At 29.6% G+C, this 15,934-nt stretch overlaps 2 protein-coding genes across 8 annotated transcripts in view; one reads left to right on the top strand and one right to left on the bottom strand.

Moving 5' to 3' along the window:
* LOC121114953 (pseudouridylate synthase RPUSD2) overlaps positions 1-15,934 on the bottom strand; it is a 157,337-nt gene that overhangs the window by 58,893 nt on the left and 82,510 nt on the right. For 4 of the 7 annotated variants that reach the window (XM_040709081.2, XM_071887360.1, XM_040709082.2 and 1 more), the window contains one exon: positions 2,893-3,030. In XM_040709081.2, coding sequence (XP_040565015.1) covers positions 2,893-3,030 — 138 coding nt within the window. Of the gene's footprint in view, positions 1-2,892; positions 3,031-9,101; positions 9,309-15,934 lie in introns of those variants that run through there. The other 3 variants (XM_071887363.1, XM_040709083.2, XM_071887362.1) reach the window with 3 other exon arrangements.
* On the top strand, positions 5,335-6,512 carry LOC139905029 (uncharacterized). Its single transcript, XM_071887470.1, has 3 exons — positions 5,335-5,352; positions 5,724-5,853; positions 6,120-6,512. The coding sequence occupies exons 1-3, from the start codon at positions 5,335-5,337 to the stop codon at positions 6,440-6,442; spliced, it is 471 nt and encodes a 156-aa protein (XP_071743571.1). The 3' UTR covers positions 6,443-6,512.

Raw genomic sequence — 15,934 nt, 5'->3', positions numbered from 1 at the left:
AGATCGATACTTTTTTTGTTATTTCGTTCACAGTAGAATCAAAAATACAAATTTTGACATAACACCCATATTTAATGGAGTAAATATAAGGATTATGTAAAATATTTACTGCATATATTTCATTTATTCAATATTGAATTACATAAAATTTGAGATTTCTGAAAGAATAGAGAAGCAAAGTCCTTCAAATAAAGAACAATTACCTCATAAAGTATTCAATATTTCATAGACATATTTGAATCAATTATAGGCTGTTTATTCCAATTCTTAGGATGAGATACCGAAGAATGTTAGCTATAGTTTAGAACCCTCATTTGATTTATAAGGTATAATTTGGCCCCGTATTTCGAATTTTTGGAGTATCTCCAAATGAATAAGCAGAAAAATTAGTTGATAGAAATGAACAATAATTTGTCAAAAATTACAAATGCCATTCAAGTTCCATTCTGAGGAAAATCATTATAACTTGCTTTGTGTACATATTTAAGAATCTTAAATGACAACTATATGAGTTCAAAAACAAAGCAATAGTTATCTCAATTGAGACATACGCAGTTAGTATATTGTTTTGAGAAGCTCTGTGTTCATAATTAAACAATGATCACATACTGCTCTATCAAATGAATCCCTTATAAAATATCCATGTGAACGAACTGACATAACTAATGGTCACTCTACTATCAATTAGATAAAGGAAATAAGGGCAACGCTATTCGATAGTTAAATAAAACTGATGAAAGGGCACAATGAGTAAAGTTGTAGAAAATATGACTAAAATAAGTCTAGTGCTGTTTTTCTACTTTCCAAAGCCATTAATATTATGCATTAGCCATTGAGGAGAGAACTGGACTAGACTGAATAAATAAGGACTGTCACATCACTACCGGCAAGCAGGGATTTTTAACAACATTATTCATGGGCATTCATGTTGTATGTAGAATACTGTACATTTGGCTCTATGTAGACACACAAAAAGATCCATGGATGATGGATAAATAAATAAACCTCAAGAAGAAATCTAAGGGGAAAACACTCAACTTCTCTATAATAATATTATGTACATACATTTCTTCCTCAGTTTGTACGTAGTACAGTATACATCATATAAGATATATAAATATATCATAAAAGTAAATATTTATTTTCTAAAGATAACCTCATTTCCAAAATTTGATAACAATAAAGTCAACAAAAGAATTTCAACAAACAATATTTGTTGTTAATGAAAAAACAGGGAGTAGGGAAAGAAGAAATACAAGACCATACCCTTATTTAAAGTAAGCATTTACCTATTTTTTAATCAGAATTGCAATTTAATAAATACAACATGAACATCATCTAAAGTCTGACTCCAAATTAAATGAAGGAAAGTTTTATATTCCCCTGAGGACATCTGGAAGAAAACATCCACAACCCAGCCCTAGACACTTGAAAATGACAGTTTAACCTTCATATGTGAGGAGGCGTCCAGAGTGTGCGAAAGATTTGTAAAAGCTTTAGAGCTACCCGAGGCTAATAAGAGTAAGGAAATCCATGCTTAGGGGAAGGGAATACATTTACATAACCATTCCAGATATCAACAGGGTGCCTCTTTTTCAATAGCCCTGTCAACGATGATTCGCAGCTCTATAATAGTCTTCAGCATTCATTCGTTGGATGTCCTTTCATGGCAATACTTCAAATGTTCTTGTCATTGAGCATGGATATGACAGAGCACAGCATTAGGGAAATTTAAGCCACAATTTTAGTTTGTGTTTCATCGAGGAAAACATCCCAAAAAGCTGGAACAATGCATTTACTCTGTTAAATGTCAAAGCTTTCATCCCTTCAAAGCTAGTCAATGGTGTAAAAATCTTTCAATTTAATTTAACGTGCTAAATTAAAGAGTTGTACACTAGTTTTATATTATTATATAAATGAAGTCTTTTGATTCGTGAATTATTCTTTTGATACTTTCAATTTTGTTAAGTCTTGGTTAGGTAGTCTAATTTGAAACTAAAATGTGCATTTATGTTTTTAGGAACGCAAATGTTCCTAATATTTTATATTTTTTTAAATCTATGTGTACAAATATTATCAATATGAATTATAAATTTTTAAAAAATCGATAATTGTTATCAATACAACAAAAAATGACTGATTTCAAATTGTTATCTTAATACATAATTATTAATTATTTCCAAATATAGTTGAAATAACGTGACATTGTATATCACAAACTTTCTTTCTTCAAAAATAAAAACAAAGAAGATAATAATATTATAATAATTGATAATAAGAAAATAACATTAGCTCTTTTCAACTCCTCTTTATTTAGTTGTAGAAATATTTGCAACTTTACTAAATTTAATTCGGAAGCAACAAAAACAAGTTCATAAAATTATATATATATATGGATATATACAGTACTAGAAGAAGAATGCGGGCAGTCCAAATGAATTGGCAGCCTTCTTTTGAAGTAAGTTAAACAGCTAAAATGCAGTTCAACAACTTAATATATAAAAAAATATTTACCTAAAGCTCGAGTTTATTACAGACTAGTAACAATAATTTATATTTTAATTAATAAAAATGTTTGACTATAGTAAAAAATTATAGCGAAATAAAAAAAAAGTTTAATACATAAATTGCAACACTTTACTATTGCATTTAGGTAGATAATTAATTTTTCGTTTCTGTTGATGACCAAAAAAAAAAAGAAATAAATTTTCATTTTATATGGATGACGCCATTTAAAGTAGAAAAATCAATAGCTGATACCAAATGAATGCTGATGTTACGTAGATACTATCATGTCGCGAAAAAAGAAAGACATTGGTTCGTCAAGTATTCAATGAATACGCACAAAAATGAGACTATATTTTTTTAACACAAATATAAAGCATGAATTACCTTTTTGACATCAGATTTGGAAAGATCATTGGGTATATCCTCTAATTTACGTTTGGATGATGGAGATGTAGAAGAGACCGACGATGAGGGAGCATTGGAGCTGGGAATGAAGTTGTGGGGATTGGACGAGCGTAGATCCTGAAAATGCAAATTAATGAACCATATAACAAAGTGAAAAGTGGAGATATATAATTATATAAGTAAAAAAACATAATAAAGTTATAATACAATGTTACATATAAATCTAACAGCTAATCCGCATTGTTATATATAAATATAATAAGATTCTTTGAATAAACTAAAGTTATGATACAAATCAATGATTCTCAACAGGTGGATCACGAATAACTGATCAAAAATGTAAATCAAATAATAAATCCATAGGTTTTAAAATTATAGATATCATGGAGTTTTTTGATCTCCTATTTTCAAAAATTGATGAAACATTGAAATAATTTGTGATAAAATGCACAGATGTTGATTCTAGTTGCTATCCCCAGGTCAAAACTATCCTAACCGAGATCAAAACAACTCCAAGAGAAAAATGTATATTATTTTATAGAATTAGAAAACTATAATCAAGTTGCTTTGGTCTTGATGAATAAAATTAGGGCAAAACAGCTAAGGATATCGATACCAGGTGACACAAGCAAAATTTTAAGGGATCGGGACAGGGCGTGTTTTACAATAAGGGGCATAGGAAAAAGTTAAAATTGAATTAAATTTCAAACTTTAGAGTTTTTTTTTTTTTTTTTTTTTTTTTAAATAAAAAACGGGCTCCTTTTATATTTCAGACCAAAACCAATCTCATCACTACAAATGTTGTCAAGATACCAACATTTTTGTGCCGGTTACGATACTTTTTCAACATTTTTTTTTTTTTTTTTCATTGTTATTAAGTGTAAAATTCTCATGAAGTTAAAGAAACGTCCGCAGGATTTTTACTTGGACTGCAATTTATCAGGTTTTTCACGATCCTTTTCGTTTCCTTTTTTTTTACATACCGTTGCCAAAAAATGGCCAATTTCGACCGCAAAAATGCATAGTATTATACTAAAAACGGCCAAAGAGACCTCAAAGTTTGGGCAATGTAAATTTTTTGTACCTAGCAGAAAAAAAGTCTATGTCATTTACACACAAAAAAAAAAACTAATCCATATTTTAAAAAAGAAGAAGAGTACCGATTCTATAAATCAATTTACCATTTTAAATGATTGAGTATTCCGTTGCCACTATAGTAACCATATTCCAAACAACACTACATACTACCAATTTCTTATACGTAAATACACGTTCAGACAGATACTTATAATGGAAATGGGGATTTGTTTGTTTTTATGTAGATATGCGTTAATGTTATATTCATTCAAGCAATTTGCATGTATTTGTATTTAAGTAACTTGATTTATAGTTTATATTACAGTACTGGTACATGTATAGAATGTGCTCTGCCGTCTTTTTGATATGAATCTATTAAAATAATACAATATATATGTATATAAATTCATAATTTAAATGAGATTTTCATACAATTATTTATAAATATTCGTTTGTATGCATATATAGTTTATTTATTTATACATAATAGCAGAATAATTCACTGATACATATCTTCCAGGGCTATTAGTCCTACAATAAATGTTCAAATAAATATTTATTTATTTCACAAATATAATTAATAATTTAGTGGAGTAAATTGACTGAAATAATGAGGTAATATTATATACTATAATTATATAATGAAACAAAAAGCAAATGAACATAATACATGTATATTACGTAGAAGATGATGTTGTAGTCAACATATTATCAGTATTTACATATAATATATATATTAGAAAAATCGCTACACGTAAACAAAATAAGAGAGCAGTTTATAACTCCGTTATCCAATTTTTTTATAATCTAAATAGAGCCATATAAAGTGATTTGATTTCTAAAAGACATATTTAAATCCCAATTTGTAGAGAGTAGAATCCACTGATGTCAGATTGGGCAATTTTCCGATGAATTTAATGGAATTATATTCTTAATTTTTTTAACAAAAGTTATCTTTTATAAAAAAACTTTTCACATTATTTTTTTTTTTGTAAAATTTCTAAATGAATTGTATATGTCAAACTTGTGTAATAAATTAATTCTCATTTTTAACCCTTTCTTTCCCAACAATGCAATAGGGTATCAACAACTTCAAATTCGATTTCTGGCGTATTGAATATTTCGATGGGTCTAGTTAGCATTCCCATAGGTACATGGCATTGCAACAGTGACATTTTGAACCAGTTTTGTTGTGAGGTGTGTGCTATGCTTCTGTCATAGCTGATCAGTTGCACATGAAGTGATCTTGAGAGACACTGCTCTGCTTACATCCGCAGATAACTAACAAGGTAAACAGAATATTGGTATATTTATTTATTATAATTGAATGTAAACATCCTATAGATGATACTAGAATTTCAGGTTTGCTCAGAATATCAATCTTCTATGGTCTAGATTTTTAAGTAGCATTGATATGGGATCAATGGGATTTTATAATGATTTTCAGTGAAATCCTATTTGTATATTAGTTATGGGGAGTCTTTTGAAACTAGTTATAAATATTCATAAATTTGCTCTCATCACTGATTACTAGTATTTTTTGCCACGTAGTCGATTTGAACAACTAATAAGTTTTCTTCATCCAAACAATAATGACAATATAAGAGCCAGAGAAGATTACCAGAATTATAAACTTTTCAAAGTTAGACCATTCATTGACTCTCAACAATAACTTTGGCAAAATTGAACAAGAAGAACGTAATTCAGTGGATAAAATGATGATACACTTCTAGCAATGTAACTCATTGAAGCAAAATATAGGAAATACACCTCATAAATTTAAATTTTGTGCTAGAAGTAGTACAAGTGGCATCCTATATGACTTTGAACAATATGTAGGAAAAATAACTACAGTGTCTCATAGTACATAGTTGGAGATATTGTCACAAGGCTGGTTAGTAAACTTCCAAAAAATCAAAACTTCAAGCTTCACAAAGATAATTACTTATAATCTCACAGTATACTCTGTGCTCTCAAAGAGATTGAAATGTACGGTAGAGGGACAGTAAGAAGTAATAGATTACCTGGCTGTAGTTTGAAAAGTGAATGCTATTCTAAAGAAAGATGGTAGAAGAAGCTGTGATATTCGATCCGAAAAAACAAAAAACAATATACCATCATCGAATGGTAAAACAATAAGCCTGTAACTATTGCATCTGCTTATGTGGGTAATAATCAAGGATGTACTGTGAAGCTATGGCAAGTAGCTGAAAAAAAGCATATAAATTTTCCTGTTCCTACAATCGTGAAAGAATACAAACCGAACTTGGGTGGTGTTGACCTAAATGAAATGCTTGTGGCTCTGTACAGAATAAAAATAGATGTGAAAAGGATATTATACCATTTTGTGGATGCAGCAATAGTCAATTCTTGGCTAATGTACTTCATGACATTCCAAAAACCATGGTTTTGTCAAATTTTGAAAAAAAAAATATTTTCAAAATACTTATGAAGTAATAAAAATGTGAATTATATGCCTAACAGTATTTCTCTCCTCTTTCCTCCAAAGAAGCCTTAAATATTAGTACCAACTTATTCCCCCCCCCCCTTGTCAGGGATATATTTTGATATTAAATTCAGTCAAATTATGCTGTAGCACACATAGTTGATGAATATTTAGAATGGAGTAATTGATATTTCAGCGATAAAATTCTTTAAAAAAAGGGAAAATACAAAGTTGTGACTGTCTTTCTCAAACTGAACACCCCGTAGAATAGTAAGGTATCAAAATATATACTGTTATTTATATTAATCCACAGTAAGTGTGTCTTGTTTGTATGTCTGTCTGTGGATAACTCATTTTTCCAAGCAAGCATGGGTATTCATAGCTCAGCACGTCATATTAAAAAAGAAAAGAATATGGGACTTCATATAAAGTGTAAAAAATAATATCCAGTGATGATAATTGGAACTATTTTGTGCATGTTGAAAAAATCAAAGGTAAAATCAACAACGTAAACATGACAATTTGAAGAATATTTTGGAGGAGAGTAGGTTAGCTGCCATGATGTTTCATTGTATCAGTAAAAAGCAGCTGTTACGAAGCGGGAACGGAAATAAACAATCGTCAATAATTACTCAAATGTCGATCCTCAATTCTACTCTGAGTCCAACAACGACTTATAATGATCACTCTGCAATAAATCTTCAAGGTTACTCTCTGTCTTTCATGAGCATGCACAAATGTTCAATCAGGCTTTGAATATAATTGAATCTAGTAGAAACGGAAGTTCACTCCTCAGAAATTATAAAATAATGACAACAGCTTAAGAAAAGAAAATTCACTCTTCAATTTGCCAACTCCAAAAAAAAGACAACACGCAGGCTAAAAAATACACCCAATTTTCATCACATATACATATATATATTCGTTAGTGTACATATTGATTATTTTTGAACATTTTATTTTGAAAAGTTTTAGAAACACTGTTCTAATGCATGGTGTAACTCACAGTGTCTACCAACTCATATTTTTTATAACTGTAATATTATATTTGATTAAATACCTTCACACATTTATGGATATTCATTTGAAAATAAATATAGAAACGCCATTAGCCGCAGACAACCATACATTAAATATATATCCATATTGTTAAAAAGTTTGAGAGAGAAAACAAATCATAAATCAAAGAGCATTTAAAATGAAATCCCATGGAAGCTGATGCTTTATATATATGGAAATTAAATGGAATTATTTTTTCATATTTCATATAGTATTATTTCCTCTCTCATTTTTCTAAATTATTGTTATTTTTTTATATATTAAATGTTATTTTCTCTTAATATAAAGAATAAATAATCATAAACACAAAGAACATAACAGAATGAAATAAAGTGAAATATGTGCAACATTCCATTATCATTCTCTGTCAGAATCTTTTTTATTTATGATTTCTTCAATTGTAAGTGTATTGATGTCTACATTATATAACGAACCAATAGAAAAGTCCTTATAACCCTCCCCCCTCCTCAAAATTGAAAAAAACACACATCTATGATGCAACATGGTGCAGATGTACTAAAGTTGTCGTAATACACAAAAAGAATTTGGACCAAAATCAAGAAAAGGAGAAAATTCAAATTTATTTTTTTACTTCATATGAACATAAAGGTCAATACTTCATATACAAATTTGAGTCAATTATAGGCTTTGTATTCAAATTTGTGGGATCAGTTAAGATACCTAATACTTTTTGCTATAGTTAAAAACCCTTATTTGATTTAAGGCCCAATATTGACATCGGCCCCTTTGAAATGAAATCTATACATTTCTTATCATTTAATTGCTACAATCAATTTCCAACACATCCAAGGAGTTAATATGAATAATTTGTTGATAGAAATGAACAGAATTTGTCAAAGAATAGAAGCGTAATCTACATTGAATTTTAAGAAAACATAATTCTTGCTTGCTTTTGTTTTGACAGCCACATTTGGAACTTCATAAACTACAAATAGCCACAGTTATTTACACGTAAATACTTTGTAACCAAGTAATTTTGAGAGATCTAAACAAAATGATGGCACTAATGTATAGTTGGTAATTAAAATGACTGATGTTGGGATAGGGAATGAGAAAATCTATATTTAAAAAAAAAAGTTATAACCACTAGTTGGCGGATATACACTAAATTGTCGTAATAAACAAATAAATATGTACATTAGCTGTATATAAACAATAATAACCGCAAGATGGAACAACTATACTCTGGTAGATGTAAACGAAATACTAATAAGAAAAGAACGTTCATGCCCCATTTGATAAGGCATTATAAGACGTACAAATTGTAACTTGTACAATCTGCTTATTCAAGATGTATTCCTGAACACGACACAAAAGAATAATTAGCTATTGTCAGTAATATATCCAAGCAAAAGAAACACCACTTCTTACATAGAACTCAACTCAAGGCTGGGGATATAATGAAAAGACCCATTCTTAGAAATTACGTAGGGCCCCCCCCCCTCACTCTTATTATGTAACAATGTAAAAAACTCTACATAATTTTTAAATTTTACGTAGGTTTTATTGCCAAAACACCTATATTCCCTTAGTAGGGACGATATACGTAACAAAGTCATATCCTAAGTCTTTGCTAATTCCTTACATGATTCATGATACTCAAATTTGCAAGAAATTTGAAAGACTTCTGGTTCGTTATTTATAACTATTAATGAGAAAATGAACGTATAATTAACTCCTCTTAACTTCAACAATTGTATCCTCGCACCCTTAAAAATGCACTTGTTTTCACATCTCTACAAGCAACTAATGAAAGAATGATAGGAAGCTGTTGCTCCTATCAATATCGACTGCTTCCTTCTTCCTGCCCCCTAACTAATGACGATGACAATGGCCGATGTAATTATAGGTGTGTGCATTTTATAAATGTGTATACATATACTTGCCCTACCTATGCAAAGTACAATTCATATCAAATACATGCAACAACAATTGCGCAACGATTCCTTTAATCATACGCAAATCGTCGTCTCTTTCTGCATAAAAAATATTACATTGAGATACAGGCCCAGAGCAGCTAGAAAGGAATCAGCAGGACATACACTATAATGTTTGAGGATTCGGATATGAAGTGAAAAAGTTCCCAGTTAATTCCATTTAAACTCAGAAGTTGAAAGGCTTCGATTTGAACATGACTCGAGTTTTGAGATTCTATCAAAAAATTATACTATCAATCCATTGGATTGCGCAGGAAGTAAGACACATTAATTCGCGCAATGAAAGAATTGGAAATTGTTAAATCCTCCCATATATATATAAAATTATTTCAGCACCATGATATTTACTTTTATAATTAGTGATAATGACTCATGATGAGCTAAGGACATGACAAACTCCGGTCGTATGTAAGTATCATTTTCCCAAATCTATAAAAAAAGTAGTGAAGCTTAAGAAGTACTTTTAGCTTGAAGAGATTTCTTTGGCTACGTGAAAACTTTTTTATCTCCTCGTATGCCACTTTTGAGATACCACACAAATGAAGTAACTTCATCATTTTGTCTCCTAACGTATGGAACTTTTCCTTACCTTTCCTGATTCTTCCTTGTTACTCAAATTGAAAGAGTTAATTCATGGATGTTGCCTAGTCAGTCAAAGAATAATATTCATGGAAATCACAATGCCTCTAGTGGACAAATAAGTTGACGCCTAGCCAGCTATATTTGTACCAATATTAATCAGGTAATCTTTATATAATAACTTGGTTTATAGCTTTGCATTATCCAAACTGCAAGTTTGAGACTAAAAGTTCCATCCGAAAAAAAAATATTCATGAACAGTTCTGGGAATCAACATACTGAAATATAATTGGACTTATTCCCCTTAAAGATTCCAAGAAGTTAAAAATACATATAATCTAATATTTAAGTAAAGATTTAGTCAGTCGTTCTCAAACTGTGGTACGCAAGCTTCCTCTAGTCCAGTGGTTTAACTCTCAGACCCCTTGTGCATCGTCACAGGCTCTGCAAAAGATTACATAAATAATACACAAATAAAACATTTTTTTGATCATAATATTCATGGCGGAAGACTTAAAAAAATAGTGTAGGGTCCACAATAATGAAAAGTTAAGGAATCACAGCTCTAATGGATTACTGAATGAACGTCATAAATAGCTAGCTAACTTATCTATTGTATGGCCTCTCTTATTGCATATTCAGTATGGTATTTAAAAATCTTAATATTTTCTCAGATGCTCTAGACACTGTAGAAAGTTTGAGTACGACTGATTTAATGTGAGTTATAATTAAACAAATTCAAGATATATGTAGTGAAAATTAAAATACAAATTACACACCATATCTTTGCTCTATCTATTGGAACGAACAACGACGCACTTCACGTCTTTTCTATACTATGTTATGTAGTCGTCAGATGGTTGATAAATGCATAATATGCACCTCATAGGTATGTAGATATCTTTGTACATCCGTTTTATCAAAGGATTTTCATGCCCTTTTATAATTTGTAAAGGGAAGTCCTTATAAATTGGACACACACATATGTAATATGTACACGATGATCCTGAATTAAGTGTTTGATTAACAAAAATTACTCACATGCTATGGTTTTTAATAGAATATGTATAATCAAGCCACTATTAAGATGCCAGGCAAAGGCAACTGAAAAGGTGACAGCTTAGTGCAGTAGTTTGTAATCAAATAACTACTTTTTGATATTTAGAAAAGGAAATACAGTTGTTGAGTGTGTTTCTTTTTTCTTTTTTGTTCATTATTTAATCGGTCGTCATGGTGTTAACTTCTCCCTCTGAAGTATGCATTATTGTCTATCTTTGATTTAATATGTCATTAAAAAAACCCATAATAATATATGAAATAATAAAATATATGAATTTAAATATAATAGCAATATTTTCCCTGCACTTAAGCTGTTTTAGATGTAGAAGGTCTTTATAGCTGTAATCCATTTTTGTTTCCAGTTTCATATTGCAGGTAGATGATATTTACAAGTGGTTTGATTCAGGTGCACCAAATTACTCACTCTAGCCTTCTCCCCACATTATTCTTTTCATTACAAAGCTATCAACTCTAGTGATCTCTTATACCAAATGGCCGTATGATCAGTTTTGACTCTATTAATACTTTTATGAAGGTTTAACGTTCACATACAATTGACCCATATACCCCTCCATGTACTTGCCCTAGTTTTGAACAACCTGGGGGAAACGCCAACTTATTGAATTGCATCTGATATGCATAAAGTCATCTGGAATATTCCGTATTTGCCATCAAGGAGTCTTTACTAAAAATCAGGTGAATTTGGAGGTGAGTTATAATTAAACAAATTCAAAATATATGTAGTGAAAATTAAAAAAACAAATTACACACCATATCTTTGCTCTATCTATTGGAACGAACAACGACGCAACTGCTCAAAATTGTCCTTGCACCATTCTTGCACTCAATAATTTTTGTGACAAAAGACTATCGCAATATTTTTCACTTGGAGAAGGACATCTCCAGATACAAAATTTTTAATTTAATGAAGTTGAAGTTAATGGATCCCTAATTCTGCACTACTCTCTCTCTCTATATATATATATATATGCTTAATAGGCCCTTCTTTAACAAATTGATTAACCGCACAGATTGCAGAGAAACCAGCTGGGGAGGAGCGAAAGGATACAAAGCACATTCTAAATATACATAGTATGTGTGATCCATATGTCATTTGTGGTTTTGAAAGTCGGTAAGCATACAATAGAGAGAGAGTGAATCGTCACTTTAATTGATTATATTTTCCAAATCCTAATATGAACATATTCATTCATAATCCATTCAACTATATCCATCAAGACATGATAATTTCAATTTCAAAGTATCCTCTATTTTTAAAACTATTGCCCGTCGACACTAAAGCAATCTTGAATGATCATCCCAGAAATTTGAATTTAAAGCCTATAATTGACCAAAATTTGTCTATGAAAAAAATAAATTATACATTTCTTCTTTTCCTGATTTTTTTTTTTTTTTTGTATAAGATTATTTGATTGTTAAATCACTACAAATATGTATTTGTGATTTATTACGTTAGAAAATGCCTCTTGTTATACGAAGAAAACATGGTCTAATAGGTCACCTCCCATTTTGATCGATTAATGATACTTGAAACCACAGAACTTAATTTCTCAACTGAAAGTACACATCAGTACATAATATGTATGCTATGTACATTTTCCCAAGTGAATGTAGTTGGTATGTAAGTTAAATTTGATTATAATCTAGTCATGAAATCTGATTAAATATTCTTTAAAATTAAAGGAAGTAAACAAAGACTCGTGTGCGTGTCAAGGAGGTGGTGTACGTACATATATGAGAATCATTAGCGAAGTCCATTTCCGTCGAAAGTTCATGGAGACTCAAAACTTGACATACAACATAAACAAACTTTTATATTAGGACTATGTATTTTTTGTATTACCTAATTGGTAAAGATGCTTGAAAGAGAAAATGGAAAAGGATATATGCTGCATCAATATAAACACAACCTAAAACAAATATCAAGAATATTGTAGCGCCCCACCCCCCAAAGAAAATAAAAACAATAAGAAAGGAATTTTTGTTTTAATACAAAATTTAATATTTGAAATTTAATTTAATTTACTTTGAATAGCTTTTGATTTTAGAAATTTTTCCTCCCAAAAATTTAATATTTGAAATTAAATACATTTTTAATAAAAAATTTCACAAAAAAAATAATTTTCAGTGAATAGCTATGTAATTTTTGAAATTTATCTCGAAAAAATTTAATATTTAATTTTTTTTTTCAAAAGTTACCATATTTTAAATTTAATTTTAAATTTTTTTTCCAAAAAATATAATTTTTTGAGAACAAATGCTGATTTTAGCATTTTTTCCCCCAAAAAATTCTTCTTCTTTTTTTTTTTAATTCCAAAAAATTTAATGTTTGTGATTTTTTACGAAACAATTTCAATTTTTTGAGAACAGCTCTGGATTTTTGATTTTTTTTCCCACAAATACACAACCCGTAGCATTGAACAAAATGATTGATGTTGTTGACTTATATATTGACATTTTGCTTCTGCAAAATATCTTCTTGGTTAATATCTGAGATGCATTATTCAGAGATTTGAAAAAAAACACTTGCTCAGAGCCTTCATTTGACTTATAAGACATTATTTGGCTCTGATATGGCTTTTTAAATGTATGTCATCTATTTTTTTAAATATTTTTAATTCTAACGAAGTGACTAGGCCGTCGTGACCTCTGTACTATTATTTTGTCCCCCAATTTTTAATTTTTTCTGTAAAAGACAGGGATTATTGTCAAATACTTAATACTTAAAAACAGATCCCATATTATTAGTATTTCTATTCGAAAAACCTATGTAAAGAAATAAAATAAAAAGATATCTAATAAATTTTCCTTAACATTCCGTCAACTTTTTTTAAAAGATTTAAATTTTATAAAAATTAGTGTTATTGTATATATGTCACTCTAGAAGTCAAATATTTAATGTTATACATAAAAACAAAGAAATTAAGACTGTTGAAATAAATTTATCAGATCCATGATTATATTGTAAAAATTAGAGAACATCTTTATTTATCTTTATGAAAGAAAGGAGTTTCCAAGTTTAACGCTGTAAAAGTAAATATTTGAGTTACGACAATTTGGCTCTCACCCAGGAGATATTAAAACCAAAGAATTTCAAACGTCTTTCCTAAAAAAAAAAATTCCTAGTCAACCCCCAAAAGAAAAATCCTAGTCACGTCCCTGCAATTAACATTAAACTGCAATTTTTGGCGCCTACTAAAGTTTAATCAGAATAAGTTATTAATAAAAAAAGAACATAATGAATACAAAAATGATTTTTTTCATCAACTTGAAAAAATAATAATATATGTTTTCATGAAAGAATTCAAATGTAATTCAGACTCAATTTCGAGCAATTGCCTGCTTTTGCACTAACGAGCTGCATACCATAAAGTATCAAAACTTTACACGCATGACATAATATTATGTATAAAAATATGCAAAAGGGGTTGGCGAATAATTTGCATACTTTATTCATACATATAATGCACATAAATAATATCTTTTCAATACCTCAAAATGAAACTCTATTGAATAGCTAAATGAATAGAATATATATATAACCCAGGTCTTAGATAATAGTTCTATACCCTTACTGCGTTTATAATTAATAAAGGAAATATTTCGTTTCATTGCTAGGGTATATATATTTATAGAATGTCGTTGAATAATCTCCCACTAATGACATTTCCCTTACATAAAAGACTCACACATTTATATGTATGATATAACAAAGAGATTTGAGAGAATTATCCAATCATCATGCCCTATGGAATGACTAGTAATGATTTAAAAGGAGTTTACATCGAACTACTATGTAGTTGCCCCATTACTACAAAACAAAATATCTATTAAGATTAATATAATTGTTCATAGCAGCGTTACAAATCATTTGTATTTGTAACTAAGATTGTACTTCATATAGATCTTTTTGAATGATGTTATTAACGTAGGTATATTATATGTTAGTGCTGTATTCGAGTAATATTCAGAACTGAAGACTGCATTCTCGGTACGGTTCAGCTCAGTTCTGCATATCAGTCCTAAAACTTATGAAGTTTGGTCCTTGATGACGTCACTCAACTTTATTTCTTATTTTCTTAAATCAGTTCTACTACTGACCGAAGGACTGGCAGCGTCATCTATATGAGTAACATAACAATATTAGCATTCAAGGAGTGGATTATTTTGTCGTGAGTGGGCTCTATTCTATTTCGCTTAGTAAAACAAACTAATACTCGATAGGCACTCGTTAGATCACTAAACCTCTCCCTAAAATCAAATCTATTATACATTTTTTACATTTCGTGTTACCTTGATCTCTCAAAATTTAATTGCCTCTTACTTTGACCATATATAAACTTCGTACCAAGTTTGATCAAAATCTATCAGCAACTTTTGCCGTAACCCTGATGACTAACAAACAAATAGAGGCAAAATCATAACCTTCGTTCAACTTCCTTGCGGAGATAATAAGTAAACAATGCTGATGCATCATTAGTAGTGAGTGATGCAGCTGATATATTGATAACTATATTAATTTAATTTATACTTTGTTGTGATTATATCGATACATCTTATAGAAATAATTTCCGAAATACTTTATTTGATTATTAAATGACTGCCTTAATGAAGTACGAGTAATCAAACTTATTAATTGAAGTTATCTTGATTTAATCAATTCAATGAGAAAATAGTTTTCTTTGTCTGATGCCTTCACTCAAACTCGATAATTGAACTCGACTCCAACACTATTATACATAAATATACTGTAACATGAAAGATATTTTTAATTTTGGAATTTAATACCGATCTTTTTCTATCTTAACTACATCTTATAAAC

Source organism: Lepeophtheirus salmonis, chromosome 3, assembly GCF_016086655.4.
Source record: "Lepeophtheirus salmonis chromosome 3, UVic_Lsal_1.4, whole genome shotgun sequence".
In the NCBI taxonomy this organism is placed as follows: Eukaryota; Metazoa; Arthropoda; class Copepoda; order Siphonostomatoida; family Caligidae; genus Lepeophtheirus; species Lepeophtheirus salmonis.
The sequence above is the reverse complement of the archived record's forward strand: the minus strand, read 5'-3'. Positions and strand labels throughout refer to the sequence as shown.

Bases quoted from the DNA above. Each gene is read 5' to 3' on its own strand.
- LOC139905029 (XM_071887470.1), top strand. The intron at 5,854-6,119 runs GTACATAGTTGG...TCATCGAATGGT, and splicing joins AATAACTACAGTGTCTCATA to AAAACAATAAGCCTGTAACT.